At 32.1% G+C, this 16,221-nt stretch overlaps 1 protein-coding gene across 1 annotated transcript; it reads right to left on the bottom strand.

Moving 5' to 3' along the window:
* Positions 1-2,004: 2,004 nt before the first annotated feature.
* Positions 2,005-13,095, bottom strand: LOC123889256. Its single transcript, XM_045938515.1, has 16 exons — positions 12,595-13,095; positions 12,387-12,501; positions 11,226-11,294; positions 11,017-11,133; positions 10,851-10,924; positions 9,945-10,047; positions 9,461-9,503; positions 7,656-7,718; positions 5,729-5,955; positions 5,064-5,184; positions 4,876-4,979; positions 3,935-4,048; positions 3,679-3,849; positions 3,434-3,604; positions 3,209-3,354; positions 2,005-2,451 (listed from the first exon to the last, which is right to left on the bottom strand). Exons 1-16 carry the CDS (start codon positions 12,668-12,670, stop codon positions 2,300-2,302), a joined length of 1,866 nt encoding a protein of 621 aa, XP_045794471.1. The 5' UTR covers positions 12,671-13,095; the 3' UTR covers positions 2,005-2,299.
* Positions 13,096-16,221: the final 3,126 nt, after the last annotated feature.

Here is a 16,221-nt window from a genome sequence, read left to right as displayed (position 1 = left end):
TAGACAAAAAATGTTTATAATTAATGAAATGCCTTACTGTATACCGTGAGAGCCAAATGCGTGCATGAACATAATTAGTTTGTTGTAATGGGGACAAAACTATTACACCAAAAAAGAAAGGGACAAAACTATTGGTACTATAAATAATGCAACTCTATAGTTTTATCTAAAATAAAATAAAATAAAATAAAAATAATGCAACTCTATTCTACAGGAATTTCTCTATAAGATAGCCCTACGTCCTCTATTCAATGTCTCATGGGTGGAATGTCGTTTTCGTCTTTCATATAATCATATAAATATAGATAGTTACTGTATTCTTGCACGCTGTGATGGTGCATGACAGAAAACGCAGCATCTCCAATTAGGGGGTGTATATTGGAATTTGGAACACTTCCTTTAATTATAGATTACTAGTACATTTTAAGGGCTAAACCATAAATTAAAATAATTAAAGTTCTTAAAATTAATGTAGCAAAGACAGAGCTTTAAAATAAGCTACGTTAATAATTAAGATGCTTTATGAAATCAATATGAGGTGGAACCCCAGACTTGAGAGTTCAGATCACACAAAAGCAAAAGAACTACCTTTTTCTTAAAATAGAAAAACCAAAAGTCTGACATGTTTACTTTAATAAAATAAAATTAAAAAAACCTTTGAAAGAAATAATGTATATTTATAATTTATGTGTTTGTTTTCACATTTAGCATTTGTCATACTGCGTTCAATCCAACACTACAATATATGTAATGTAGCTTCAAATGAAAACATGAGTCTAGTGGTGTGGAATCACATAAACAAACAGGCAATTAAAATCACATTCAGTTTGATCAAAATTAAGATAGTAAAATAATTTTGTTGAAATTTCAAAGTATTTATTTTGTAAAATTACAGTGGTTTATCATAATTTTAACAAACGTTTCGTGAATTCAAACACACTTGGTTTAAAATGCACATTTTATTTTCACAATATTTCATTCATGAATTTGGTTATTTTATTACTAAATTGATAAGTTCAGTCCTCAAATTTATTAGTGTAATACAATTTCTCTATTTGTTGTTAAAATTTGGGTGATTTGGTAAGTGAGATATCAATCTAACAAGTGAGTTGTTAATGTAACACAAGTGGTTGATGCATAGTATATATGTGTTGTAAATTTTAAAGGTATAAACTAAAGTCGATTCCTACTTATAAAAAAGTTAAAAATTCAAGGGTGATAAAAAAAGTTGGTTGATTTCCCGTAAAAAAAAAAAAAAAAAAGAGTTAGTTTTTTTGAAGGAAAAAAAAAAGAGAGAGAGAGAGAGAGTTAGTTGATGATGTGATATTGTCCGATTGAATTAATACCCGTCCATATAATATTATCAAGTTAATCTATGGATTAAAACTCTGACCAATTCAAAAAATATATAATTTGATGATATGAATCATACACAGATGAGTTTTAATCCCAACAAAAAATTGGCACATCATCAACTCACTTATACATCAATATATCATTTTTCACATCATCTAATTTTACTTTCAAATTTTTAGGTGGAAAAAGTTTCCCACATTTATAAACTTGGGGCCAAAAACTATAAAATACTCAAATCATGTTAGCATGTGTGGCATATTATTTCACAATATTCAAATTTTAAAATATGAATTACATATTCGGTATCTAACAAAATTCCACAATATTCAAAATTTACGATGATTTCACAACAGCCATATTGGAAATCTCCCAAAGTTAAACATACGAAAATTCCACAATGATTTCCAAATATGCATGCATATTCAGCATCTAACAGCTCATATGCAAGCATGTGTGAAAACACAACCCAGATTCACTTTAGTGTCAGCAATTCACTAAAATTCCAGTGCAAATGAACTTGAACTTGTTGAGACCTGACATTGTGCAACTTTCTCCTAACTAGTTTATGGACAGATTTGCTATCGAGAACGGAATACTTTGGGAGATTTAGAACAAAACTAATGCAACTAGAGTAATAATAATCATATATAAATAGAAATGAACCACAGTGGATTGTAAAAAACCTTTGGGAACTATGATGGTATACAAATAATTCCAAATAAGTATTAGAAATTATTTATGCTGTTTGATTAAGTTTGGTTCAATTTTAAAAAAGTAATCCAAAATCATATCTAAAGCGGCACTCACAGAAGGACGTTCAATTCAATAATATCTAATAATATTCAATTTTGTGAAGTTTTTAGTTCTTTTGAGAGCAGCTTGTGGTTTTAATATTTATCAGTTTTGATATGAAAACCTGTAGTTCTCAAACAAAATTTGTTTTCTAAGGATCATGGTCACAAGGAGGAGCAGTGGCTGATGACGGTGGAAGAATCAATATAGGTTTTCCATTATGTACAAATTCAGTGCGTAGTGAAGCATGCTCTGGCTTATAGGCCCATTGATGCCCCGTCAAGTCCAAACGCTGAACATTACCTGAAGCATGACAACATTTACAGTTAAATCGAAAGCTGTCGAAGATCTGAAACATAAATTGTCGAAACTTCGAAATATATTTTAGCAAACTAGATTTACATAGGTTCTACAACTACTGTCCTAGAAGATAAACCACTTTCAATTCTAGTAAAAAAGTGAGGTTGAACTAGGAGTATTCTTCTAGCTGAAATTAGTTGGTTATTGTGACAATAATATGACACTGTCGGCAAGCTGGCATCTAAGTAACCATATAGACCATACTTATTAATCCTAGATAAAAGCATGTAGCGACTAACCCCCCTAAAAATGTTGTAGCACAATGGCCGCGATTCTAATATTTTTATTTTTTTTATACAGATTAAACAATTTATACTATGAGTATATACTCAATTTTTTTAAAAAAAAGTTCCTAAGAGGCTGGATGCGTGTGGAGTAAAAGAATCTCAACCCCACTGTGTTCAGCTCTGAAACCCTTATTATTTTGACACACAAACCCCTAAACTATGCACAAAGCGACAAACTTGCTTTGCAACCCTAAATTTTAAGGGTGTTTTTGGGTTTTCAAATGCTAACCAAAATGTGTCTCTAGAGCGTGCAATTGGCTGCTATTTACGCGGCTGCAACGGTTGTGACAGTGCAACAAGACAAGATAGGAGTTTAGTGGGCATGTTTTAGCAACTAATCAATTTAATAATCAAAAAACTAACCTGCTAGCATCTGAAATCACCAATATAAGAGACAGGAACAACATAAATACCTTTTGCAATTTTTAATGCAGAAGAGATGATGGGCAGTGATTCAATAGGCATACAATTACTTGCTGCATTCACATCAACTAATTGTGGAGCCTGTGACAAGAGTTTTGACAAAAACTTGGCAGTTTCAATCCCACCACGGTTTTTGCTGTCAACAAAGAAAAAAATGTCATTTTATTTTACAACATTAAACAGGCAATAGCAGAATATTAAGTATTGATCCTAACCTTATATTAATTTTCACCAACTTAAGATCCTCCTTTATCAGAAGCATATTTTGAAGCTCTTGTATAATATTGTTAAGCTCTTGAAAACCAGATGGACGGAAATCAATGCCTGAAACATCAACTACTTCGATAGGTGTGCTCAAAAATCTTCCCAAAGAACCTGCTACTTTGCTGCATATGAAAAATCAATCAAATTTAAGGTGGAGAGATCAACTGCAAGATAAATACTACACCCATACACAAACCTCCCAAGGTAATTTTCAGCAATGGAAAGAGACTTCAATGGTCCATTGAGTGTAAGAAGCGAATCTAGAAGATGATTAACTCCTTCAGCTGACAGTTGACAAGACTCTAAATTCAAACAAGCCAAGTGGGAGCACGTTTGAGATGTTCCAGCAAAATATGGGGTTAAATACCTGTAAGTTTGACGGTAGACAATTAGACACTCAACTCCGATTTCATATCATCTAAATATACCTACAAAATGGGAATAAAACTGACCTGATTCCATCATCCCCAATTGAATTGTCACTTATATCTAGGTCCTCCAGGTTAGGCATGTACGCAAGAGCATATCCAAGATTTTCTGCGTCATCTTTCCGTAAATTGTTCCCCCTATGTGACCAAAACCAGATTAAAAATTATGTTTCTATAATACTGTCTGAAATGAAAAACTTATCAACAATGTCTTACAGCAGTTCATATTAAAGCTAACTCATAAGAAGATGGGAATTGGGAATAGAGACTAGGGTGGTTCACATTCTAACCAATCCAAATAACAACTGCAAACCAATCCAAAAATCTAAAAACTGCACAAAACCAATTTTTATCGAAATTTTTGGATCTCCTTTTGTCTAAGGCTCTAAGCCATTCAATTTGTATTGGATCCGTTTCATATTCTTTTTTTAAAACTGGACCAACCGTATATATAAATTTTAATGGTTATTAATTTTATTATTAGTATGAGATGTTTTAATTTATTATCTAATTGTTTTTTATAATACTTATTAGTTTGCTGAAATCTATTTTTATTACAATTTCATATATTATAAACATGATTTAACTTATAATAAGCTATTTGACATTACATAAATACTTCATTATGCATATTGGTAAAAACCGAATAAACCGACCAAATCCAAACGGAACTTGATCGAGTTGGATTATTTTGAGTTAACAATCTAAACCGAGGTGCATACTACTTTAATCTTTGGATCATATGACTATTTACCTCAAAAACAATCCAAATTAAACTGCGAACACCCCTACTAATCAAGACACCATGCACCAACATGTACGATGTACCAAAAGCAAGACATGATATAAAATTATAGAGAAACTCTCATATTTTGCGTACATGTTAAATTGTCCATCACATCCAACTAAAGTCGATTATCAAAGATTTCTCATACATACAGAAAACACAATTAGTATGGTGCTACCTCAGGTTGAGCACACGCAACAGTTGCAAGGACTTTCCAATTCCAACAGACAGATGTGAACCACTAGATAGTCTCCGGTTAAAGTAAGAAAGGCATCCCGCTATCTTGAATTCCATTTATGAAATTTATGTTAGCCTACAATAATTAGTCAGAATACAGAAAGAAGATTATGTAGATGATAAACTCACTTCATTCTCAGAAAGGTCAAGGACAGATATGCTAGAAGAAGCTTCGAGAAGAGTCACAAAAAGAGCTTTTGCAAAATTACGTCCAAGGCGATTGTCAAATAGTTTTAATGAGCATAGGGACCTAGCAGCAGCATCAGCGTGAAAGAATATAAATACTTCACAGAGAGAAAAGTTATGATCTAGTCATACGTCCAAGTGAAACACAGAAACGAAAAGAAAAAAAAAGCATAATTAATTAAGCAAACAATTGCAAATGATTTAAATAATATGATAAAACTACTGTTAATTAATATGAATGCTTCCCAAGTTAGTCAGTTTCTTCAATGTCTGAAATTGATTTCATCATATCATCATTATACTATTACATTTAAATAGACACTATATATATATAAACATAATCACCCTACTTCAGCACTCATAGCTAGCCAAATAAAACAAAATACTGGAGAAACAACTGTACACTGGATTCCCTGAGAAATAGCAAATGCATCAGCCATTGTTCATGTATATTAATATCATTGCACTAAGTCTTGAAGCATTTCTGATCATTCAAAACATATCAAACTTCAAGAAAATAACACAAGTCTGAATAGCTCTTTCGAAAAAAGAAAAGAAAAACACAAGTGTGAATAAGTTTGCTAAAAAACATATTTACACTCATTTACCTTGCTGAAGACAAAAATGATTCAAGCCCACTAGGTAAAGAAACGGTGCATTTTCCAAAACTTGAGGAGACGATTGAGAGGTGTTGGATCCCATGTTTTGGGACACCCTTTATGCCAACAGAAGCAAGTATTGCATTAATAAAATCTACGTAGACTGTGCAGTGAATAAACTCCAGCGACTTTAATGTTCTGCTATGTTGAGTGATAAGTTTGCATAATCCATCAACCTGTGAACCGGTGGATATGAAACCATCAAGGTCATAAAGAGGTAGTTTACACTTGGATTTTTTTTTATATAGTATAAATCATATTCGCAAAGGAAACCGATCTACACACCAATCCAGAAGGTGCTTCACAAGGGTGTGAAAGTGAAACTCAAACACTCCTCTTTGCTGAAATGGGATGATGTGTTGAGAGTTAGATCACTCTGTTTTTCTTAATACTCATCATCAAATAAATATATCTACCTTGTGGTTTATGTTGATGACATTATGATTGCTGGTGATGATTATGAGGGTATCAAGGCATTGAAACAACACTTGTTTCAAAAGTTTCAGACTAAGGACTTGGGTACTCTACGTTACTTTCTTGGGATTGAGGTAGCTCAACTGAAGTCGGGTATTGTTATTTCTGAGAGAATTCTCTCGATATTTTGGTGAAGATGGGTCTTATAGATTGTAAACCAGTCAACACTCCTATGGATCCTAATGTAATGCTTCTTCCTGATTAAGGGGAGCCCTATCTGCTTCTCTCGATATTTTGGTGGAGATGGGTCTTATAGATTGTAAACCAGTCAACACTCCTATGGATCCTAATGTAATGCTTCTTCCTGATTAAGGGGAGCCCTATCTGATCCAGGAAGACACCGAGACTAGTAGGAAAATTAAATTTATCTTACCATAATGAGACCAAACATATTTTCTCTAGTCAGCATAGTGAGTCAGTTCCATAACTCTTCTTGTTGCAGTCATTCGAATTCCTGAGTATATGAAAAGTTCTCTTGGAAAGGTGCTTGTTCTCACAAATAAGGGAAACACTAACATCATCGGATATTCCGATGCAGCAGGGGCAGAAGATGCAAGTGATGCCTACTTCTGGTTGTCGCATATTCATAGATTGAAATATAAATTCACGGGAAAGCAAAAAGCATAATATTGTTGCCCGGTTGAGTACCGAAGCCAAGCATCAGGGTATGACCCATGCCCCATATGAACTTTTGTGGTTGAAACATTTATTACAGAAACTACAGTTCTGTGAGGTTGGTCCTATGGAACTTGTGTGTGATAACCAGTCGGCTTTGCATCTCTCCTCCAATCCAATTTTTTTCGAGAGGACAAAGCATACAAAAGTCGATAGTCATTTCATTATAGAAAATACTCTCTCTATATAGAGTCATCAGAATTTCCTTCGTTGGTTCTAAGGAACAACTTGCTGATATATTTTCTAAGTCTCAGATTACTTACATGTGTGAATACTCTCTCTATAGAGTCATCAGAACTTCCTTTGTCGGTTCTAAGGATCAACTTAATGATATATTTTCTAAGTCTCTATAGGGTCCTCAGATTACTTACATATGTGAAGAGTGGGATGCATATGATGTATATGCTCCACCTTGAGGGGGAGTTTTGAGAAATTGCAGTATTTGTTTAAATATACCATCCCCTTTTTAATTGATCATAATCATATTCCCATATCTTAGGGATTGAGTAGGTTACTTAAGCCTAATATGTGTGTGTATTGTATACTCTCTTTCATACAAGAAATATATTATTAATAATAAATAAATATTAGTATTATCTTATGTGTACATTTTAGTAATCTGGCCTCATGCTTGCATCAAAAACAGGTGTTAGTGAACTCTAATTTATTATTATGCAAGGCTTGTTTAGTTCAGATTACACATATCTATAGGAGAAAGGAAGCTCACCTGTTCCTTAGATCGGATACATCTTAGCACCAGACTCTGCAGCTTGCATTCCCTCAACAAACGCTGCAAGTCAGATAATTAAAATACTTTCAAAATTTTCACATCATAATAATAAATAAAAAATTACGAGTAAAAATTAACCCGTGCATTTCAGGGGTATATGATGGCATACAAGTTACATGGTTTTAAAGCATTAAAAGTTGAAGTTTATGAAAAACATCGTAAAATGCATGTCTTAAACTGTGCTATAAATGTAACTATTTTTTTTTTTTAACAGCATTATAAATATAACTAGTGAATATTGGGATAGATTCAAGGGAAAATTCCCCTCTCCATTCATTTATTTTATTGACATTTCAAAATGCATGAATACCAGTTGGGTTGTGAACATTATATCTCGATATTTTGGAGACCATTTTCCTAAAACTTAATTGTGGCATTTTGAGCATGGCAATAAGAAAAGTAAAATAGTGAATTGATACAATCAAATTATTAACACACAAAAAATCCAAAATACTTTGACAATATCAAACAAAATTAATTTCTATAGAAATATCATTTACAAGGAACCTAAATTAAAATATTTTTCAATTATAAGTGTGCCCAGTAATTAGAATATCTGGACTATGCATCTTATACTCCATCAGTCTAATATTCATTTTTAATGCACACATCTTAAAAAAACTATTAGTTAAACTACCACAACAAAATTACTTCTCGAGTAAAATGTCCATGATAGAGTAGTACAGATTGTGGTGCGCAAGCCTCTGCAATTCTCTTAGTTTGGTAATATTTTTAGCATTTCCTCTGGGTGTAATATTTGTGAGTGTTGGGATTTTGTCATTTAAACTCACTGTGAATATGAGTTTTTAACTCTTGGATTTAGTGCTTAAAATGAAAGCAGTTTATATACTCAGCTTATGAGTTAGTTAGATTGTGCCACCTCATGACTGCAGTCCTATCAGAGGTGTATGTGTACCACATCATCTCTAGGTATTATAAGACAGTTATAACTGTCTAACTTGCTGAGCAAGTTTGTTACAGATGGGTGTAGGATTAATCCCAGCTGGGTGCAGGTTAAACACCTTATAAATACTGTATCTCTCTCTTATCTGAATCATAAGAGAATATTCAAAAGGAATACAAAGTTCCAGTTCAGTTTTCTCTCTTTTCTCTCACATTTGCTTCACTTAAACATGGTATCATAGAGCTCTAGGTTCAATCCATGGCATCTACAAACACCAATCCTCCTCCTCCGCCACCTCCTTCACCACCATCGATGTTTCAAGCTACTCCGGTGACCATGGTTTCTTCGTCTACTAAAGATGATATGCCTCGTATCAAATTTCAACTTAAAATCTCAGAAAAGCTTAATAAGAATTATTTTTTTCTACTTTGGCAACAACAAGTTGAGCCTATAATATACTCAAAGCGCAGAATCTTCAAAACTTCATCTACAAATCCAAATATATGACATGAACTCTCTTTTGTTCTGAATCAATTCAATAAAACTCAGAATTTTCACTCAATGCTCTCTCTCTCTCTCTCTCTCTCTCTCTCTGTGTGTGTGTCTCTATCTATCTCTCTCTCAATCTTACAAATCAAAATTTTCAAAGTAGCAGATATCGTGGACAGTGATTTAATGTATATAATATAGCAACTAGCTGTTAGTGCTTTCCTTAAAGTTATGAAAACTACAGACGCGTTTAACAAGATGAAAATATGATGAAAATGATTCCAAAAAACTAAATAAAGTGGAGTTAATCAAGGAGTTTTCATGATGTTCTAGAAAGCACACAACTTACAGTAGTTTCGGCAGTGCACAGAACATTCTGCAGTGTCAGACAACTGCATCAATACAAAGTGATAAAAGAAGTCAAAAACTTGATCAAGATAAAATGCAGTGGTCATAAGTTGATACAATTTGGCAATTTTTATTTTATATTTATTATGTCTAAACTTTATGTATTTAGTTTGGATTTTGGAAGACAACAATTTTTAGTTAATAACTTCTATAAAAATTGATGGCAAGACTCGGTTATGACTTATGATTTTCTTTTGAGTCTCATGGTTTAATAGTTTTGTCAATTCTTGGATTAAAATTATTCACTTGAGCACTATAAATTATTTATTTGTATGATATATCTTACAATTTAGGTTTGGTCTTGTTAGAATATAAGAAAACACCTGATATACTATGTTAAAGTTATCATAGTTTATCATATAAAGGCAATCAAAACTGATTGTTTTCATGAAATTATAATAGAAGTTAACAATTCAACATCTTACCTCACATGGCTGGCAAATTGTAGGCAATGATAAGAGAGTTTTGAACATTTACTGTATTTTTGTTTTGTAAGTCTCGCAAAACCAATATAGCGCAGTATTCGGTCTGAAAAGAAAATGAGAAAAGTAAAGAAAATTCAATAAATTATCAATTGACAAAATAAAACAGGATGAAGTGGGTTGTGCACCACAAACTTTCACAGACTGTAAATGTGATTGATGCCAAAGCAAACTCTTTGCAACTAGTTTTTTTCTTACCAAAAGCTTTATACTTATGTGGGAGGTATCACAGTCACAGAAAATACTTAATAAAATGGCACTTCAATAGTTTTTTCAAAAGGCTAATCAATCAATTGAACAACTTTTAATCATCTATATTGCTCCCTCATTCTTTGTCATCAGCCAAAGGCATCGTGGAATGCCTTCAACGTGTCAAAGTCTCAAAAAGTGAAAAGCAACATGTTACAATCACATTTCTTCTTTAACAAAAATAACGGTAGCAACCAGCGCCTAAAAAAATAAAGAACAGTAGCAATATTTTGTATGAGGAACAAAATTGACTTATTCCATAACCACTTTAGGAAGTGAGCATACTTTCTGGAGCTAGAAGTCTGATATGATAGGAACTAGTATTTTATTAGAAGAAAATAGGGAAAATTCCCTTTGACTACAGAACTATATAAAACTGCAGAACTTTGAGGGTCTGCGAACCTCCCAAATGCACACAGGCCACAAGCCTCTTAAGTCTTAAGAGGCAAGATTCTCTCCTCTTGTCAAGTCTCAACCCTTCTCATAACCCAAGTCTCTAACAATTCCTAACTGAGTCAAATTTCCTGAACTAACATAGACATATCAAAGGCAACTTCACATTGAAAATTTCATTACAGAGAAAGCAACTTAGTATAGTACCTGAAATCTGTATGTCACCAATACGTCCTTTAAAAGATGTGATTAGTGCTATCTCTGCTGCTTCATCCAGACAACTGTTATTTCAAGTAGATTATAGAAAAAAATTAAATTGAGTGAAACTCATATCGAGGGATAAACATAATATAATGCTTTATAGTGTAAATACTTTTGCAAATGGGTTTCCCAGTATGCTTGTTGCCAGTCGGTTGGTTGGATCTGATCAATGATATTAGGCCACCGCAACTTAAACAACTTCTGCCAGGCTGTATTTAGATTCCAATCCCTGTAATAACAAGAGTCCATTAAGTCATAACCAACAAGGATAACACTAGAATGCATTTTCACAAACCAGATAAGTATTAAATTTTCCTCAACCTGAAACGTTTTCTCTTGTTTGTTGAGTCATCGTGCGGAACATCTTCCGTATTCAGATCCTGAAATGGCCTGTTCCAATAATCACTATTGAGGCTCTGAAATTTAAGATGTACACAAGTGTTTTGGAATGTGCTTACGTAGTTTTTTGGTGTGCCTTTTCATTATGGTTGTTACAATGGAGTTGGGATCCTCTCCATTTCTTAAAAGAAATGAAAGTGTCCATTACTATAGTTTAGAAATAAATTAAGGATACAAATGCACACATTTTTAGAATTTATGACATTAACTGGACATTTATACACCAAAACTATAGTAATGGAGCTGTCCATTATTTCAAGAAATGAAGAGGATCCTAACTCGTTACGATGTGTTTAGGGCTTTAGGCTATATAATTATTGTCACTTCACTAGGGAATAATTTGACTATGAAATTTAGATCAATTCAGAGACAAAATTGTCAATAGTTGCAATTGTGCAGGGACTAACTAATGGCAAACTAGTCTTAAAGAGACCTAAATTTCATAGACAAGGTAGTATCTAGTGTGGTTGACATAAATGTGGGATCAACTTGGAGAGACCGCGTATTCAAGTTACGTGTCACATCATAGTCCCTAACGGTAAAAAGCTAATAGAGTGACTATTTTGACTAACATTTTATAATGTACATTTGCCAATTCTCAAAAATTGAGGACAATTCTGACCGACGAATACAACTTCAATCACCAATTTGCATATTAGTATAACACAAAACAAGAAATCAGCTAGTACTCAAAACACAAAAACATTCACCAATCAACACGAAACACAAATTTAGCCCTAAAAATATACGGTCAGACAATAGTACAGTGCATTAAACTAACAAAATTCCCAAAAATCCCTAAAATTGAAAATATCCTATCACATTAGTCTTGATTAATCAAAGGACTAAAATTATATGATTAAAAACTTCAAATTTTTAATGATCATTGATCACTTTGAAATTTCTGTAATTCCATACACCAAATTAACTAATTAACTAACATTAACATACAATTCATAAATCATAACTAAGCTATTGTTGATTCATTCTCAAGTAATCATTTCAACATAACAGTTAAATTATAAAATACTTAATCAAAATTGATAAAATGAAGCTGAAAATTAGAATGAGAAATAAACTTACATATGAAGATTGAAATTGTACAATGCAACAGGAGGTAAACGCGAGATTAATTCATCAAGTAAATGTGACGGAAGCTCATATATATCTTGAATAATATGAACAACATAACCATCACCTGAAACAGTTAGGTTAAAAATAAAAATCTGATAAACTTTACAGTAACAAAATCAATAGAAAATAGGTAGAACAAAAATCAATAGGATTATACCGGAGAGGAGTTGTCTAGTGAGATCATCGATGCAGAGAGAAGTGAGGGAAGGAGGCGGAGGCGGTGGCTCCGCCATTGTATTGAACTGGAATTGTTGTGCTGTGAAAATGTGAAGAGCCACACACAACAAATTGATTGTGAAATGTGAAGAAAAAAGAGTCGTAAGCAATGACTTGTAGTTACGCTATATATACGCTCACTGTGCTCGGTCGCACTACTTTACTACCGTCCGGTTTGGTCCTAATTTTTGTTTTTGTTTTTTAAATATGTCATAAGTTGATTTTATAAATTTTCTCAAATAATGTCATCGGTAGATAAACTCAAACAAATCAATTCAAATAGAGCATAAAATTTGTTTTTTATTTATTCCGAGAATGAAGTTTATAATGATCTTGAAAAGATCAAGGGTAATGGCATGTGGTTAGTTTGAGGTAGGTGTCTTATGGAATTGAATCCTCTATGACGTCTAACGACTGAGATTAGTGCAGAACCAAAGGCAGTAGAGAAAATGTAGGAGACGATCCAGATGCGTGGGTTATTTTAAGTTAGGTTGTATTCGAAGGATCTCGGGTAATGGGCATGGTTCTTGAATTTTTTATATGGGTGTTACTTTTTTTTATCGTGTTTCACGTGTTATTTTTTACTTGAATACATTTATATCGTGTTATCATTTGGATCAAAATTTGTGATATGCTAATTGGAGTCATCACAAATATTGTTCGACAACTTTTGAAAAAATTTGCAAACAGATTTTTTTAATATGATTCTCACAACAATGTGGCGGGATTTAATGCGCGCCAAATTTGCATAAATATTAACGAGCAATTGGAAATTGTGAAATTTAAATACGCGAGATTCATGTGCTACAAACATGGTAAGATTGGTCGCTCAGATAGATTTTGCCCTAGATTGTTTAACTTTGACAATTTATATCGTGTTATCATTTGGATCGAAATTTGTGATATGCTAATTGGAGTCATCACAAATATTGTTGGACAACTTTTGAAAAAATTTGCGAACAGATTTTTTTAATATGATTCTCACAACAATGTGGCGGATTTAATGCGCGCCAAATTTGCATAAATATTAACGAGCAATTGGAAATTGTGAAATTTAAATACGCGAGATTCATGTGCTACAAATATGGTAAGATTGGTCGCTCAGATAGATTTTGCCCTAGATTGTTTAACTTTGACAATTTATATCGTGTTATCATTTGGATCGAAATTTGTGATATGCTAATTGGAGTCATCACAAATATTGTTGGACAACTTTTGAAAAAATTTGCGAACAGATTTTTTTAATATGATTCTCACAACAATGTGGCGGGATTTAATGCGCGCCAAATTTGCATAAATATTAACGAGCAATTGGAAATTGTGAAATTTAAATACGCGAGATTCATGTGCTACAAATATGGTAAGATTGGTCGCTCAGATAGATTTTGCCCTAGATTGTTTAACTTTGACAATAATGGTGGTTTGATGCTTTGGAACTCTGATCTTCAGTGCTTTGGAACTCTGATCTTCGGTCGAATAGTGAGATGCATGGTGGTAATATCATCTTTTTGTCAACTGTGTCAATTTCGATCTTATAGACATTTGTCTTTTTTAGTTATAACATTTTAAAATTTATATACATATTTTTTTTTTTTTGGAAAAAAAATTGTTGTTTTAATATATCTTTGTGAAAAATGTGTTTTAAAAAGCTTGTAATAATTATTTAATAGGTCTGTCAAAAAACATTATTTAATAGGTGTTATGAATGTTTATTTATTTTATGTGATCTTTATTTGATTGATAAAAAAAGGTGTCTTAAAAAGTTTTAAAATTTTTTTAACTATTTTTTAATTTGCCCTTTTGAAAATTGATAGTTTCTATAAAAAAGAATATTATTTTTTAATTCATTACAGTAAGAAATTATTTATTTTTTTTGAAAAAAAATATATTTACGTAGGGATAAATTATTATTATTATTCAAGTAGCGTTATGACTATTTGTATTGTATATTTGTCCCTGAATAGATCAGAATTTCGTCTCGTACAATTATAAGGTCTAACTTGACTATTTACTCAAATTGATTATTAATTCGAATTTTGAAAAGGTAACAAGAACTTTGTTAAGAGCGTTTTGAAATTTTATTTCCTACACGTGATCATTGTTTAGGCACAAATTTTTATCCTTTATTATTAATCAAGGATGTCTACAATGAGAATACTAATATTTTTTCTATCTCCATCCTTTAGGTAAAAAAATTAAATTTAATCAAAAAACAAATAAAAAAATAAACGTTATTGTTTGTCTTACTTGCAAAAAAAACAAATTGAATAAGGTACAATCGGTTTTGGGCCTAAACTAGTCCATCTTAAGAAGACTAGCACAAGGCCCAATAATGTCCCTTTGGATGCCACAATCTATTTAGTCGATTCCCACACGTTCGAATTCGTTACTTAGACAATATTGTTTTTTTTTAGGCTTACAATGTTTTAGATGTTGATATTCTTCGTCATTCTTCTACTTATGTGATGTGGCCGTCGTGACGTCAGACAATGTCTAAAATTAAAAATTACACACTATTCCTAAAATTGTGAATCATCTCTATGATAGAACTAGAATTGCGGCAATGTCCGACCCCACGTGGAGAATTGTAAAAAACATCAATATTTGAAATAACATAAACAACTTAAGAAACTAAAGTTATTTTAATAAAAACATGCTTCAAGTTTTAGAATCCAATATAGGATGCTCAATTTCTATAACTTATTCTCAAGTTATAAAACTCTAGTGTGTAAATCCTAAAACTTTCAAATATGTATTGGGCTGCTTGAGTTATAAAACATAGAGTATAATGCAAATGCACAAATCATATAAAATAGTTTTATACGATCATTTAATGAAAAATTATTAATTTATCGTGTCGTATTAAGAAAGTGGAGTGGAGTTGTGTGACGAAAAATATGATTGTTATTGATTAACGGTTTAAAATTATTTTACATTGTTAATATATATTCTTTTTTCTCTAAAATTTAAACTTGTAAAATACAGCTCGGATTCTAAAACTCGAACAAGATATTTCTAGAAATTCAGAAGGCACGCCGGAAACTTATGAAATAGCAAAAGAAATTCTCCACAGTTATGGCCTTATGGGCCACCAAATGGGCTTATCAAAATGTTCATTTTCCAGCAAGAGATTTACTTATGCCACCATATTTATTTTTCGCACGCCCTATAAAATGGTAAATGATCATTTACCCCCTGCAAAATAAGGAAATTTTCGTTTACCCCCCTGCACAGATTTTTTTCTGTTTACCCCCTTGCAAAAAATAGATTCTCTCATTTCGCCCCCTGGGTGTACAGCAGGACAAGTGACTGTGCAAATTTGCTGACGTGGCTTGTACACATGGAAAAAAATCATTTATATTTATTTTTAAATTCCACGTCAGATAATATTTTTTTCAAAAAAAAAAATTAAAAAAAATTTTTCCTACAAAATTAAAAAAACGAATTTTGTTTTTTTTTTTTCTTTCAAAATTTTTTAAAAAATTTCCCAGAAATAACTTTTTTTTTTCGTACAAAATTATTGAGTATTTTTTTCCTAAAATAAAATAAAAAAAGAATTTTCTTATTT

Source organism: Trifolium pratense, linkage group LG6 (genome assembly GCF_020283565.1).
Source record: "Trifolium pratense cultivar HEN17-A07 linkage group LG6, ARS_RC_1.1, whole genome shotgun sequence".
Taxonomy (NCBI): domain Eukaryota; kingdom Viridiplantae; phylum Streptophyta; class Magnoliopsida; order Fabales; family Fabaceae; genus Trifolium; species Trifolium pratense.
The sequence above is the reverse complement of the archived record's forward strand: the minus strand, read 5'-3'. Positions and strand labels throughout refer to the sequence as shown.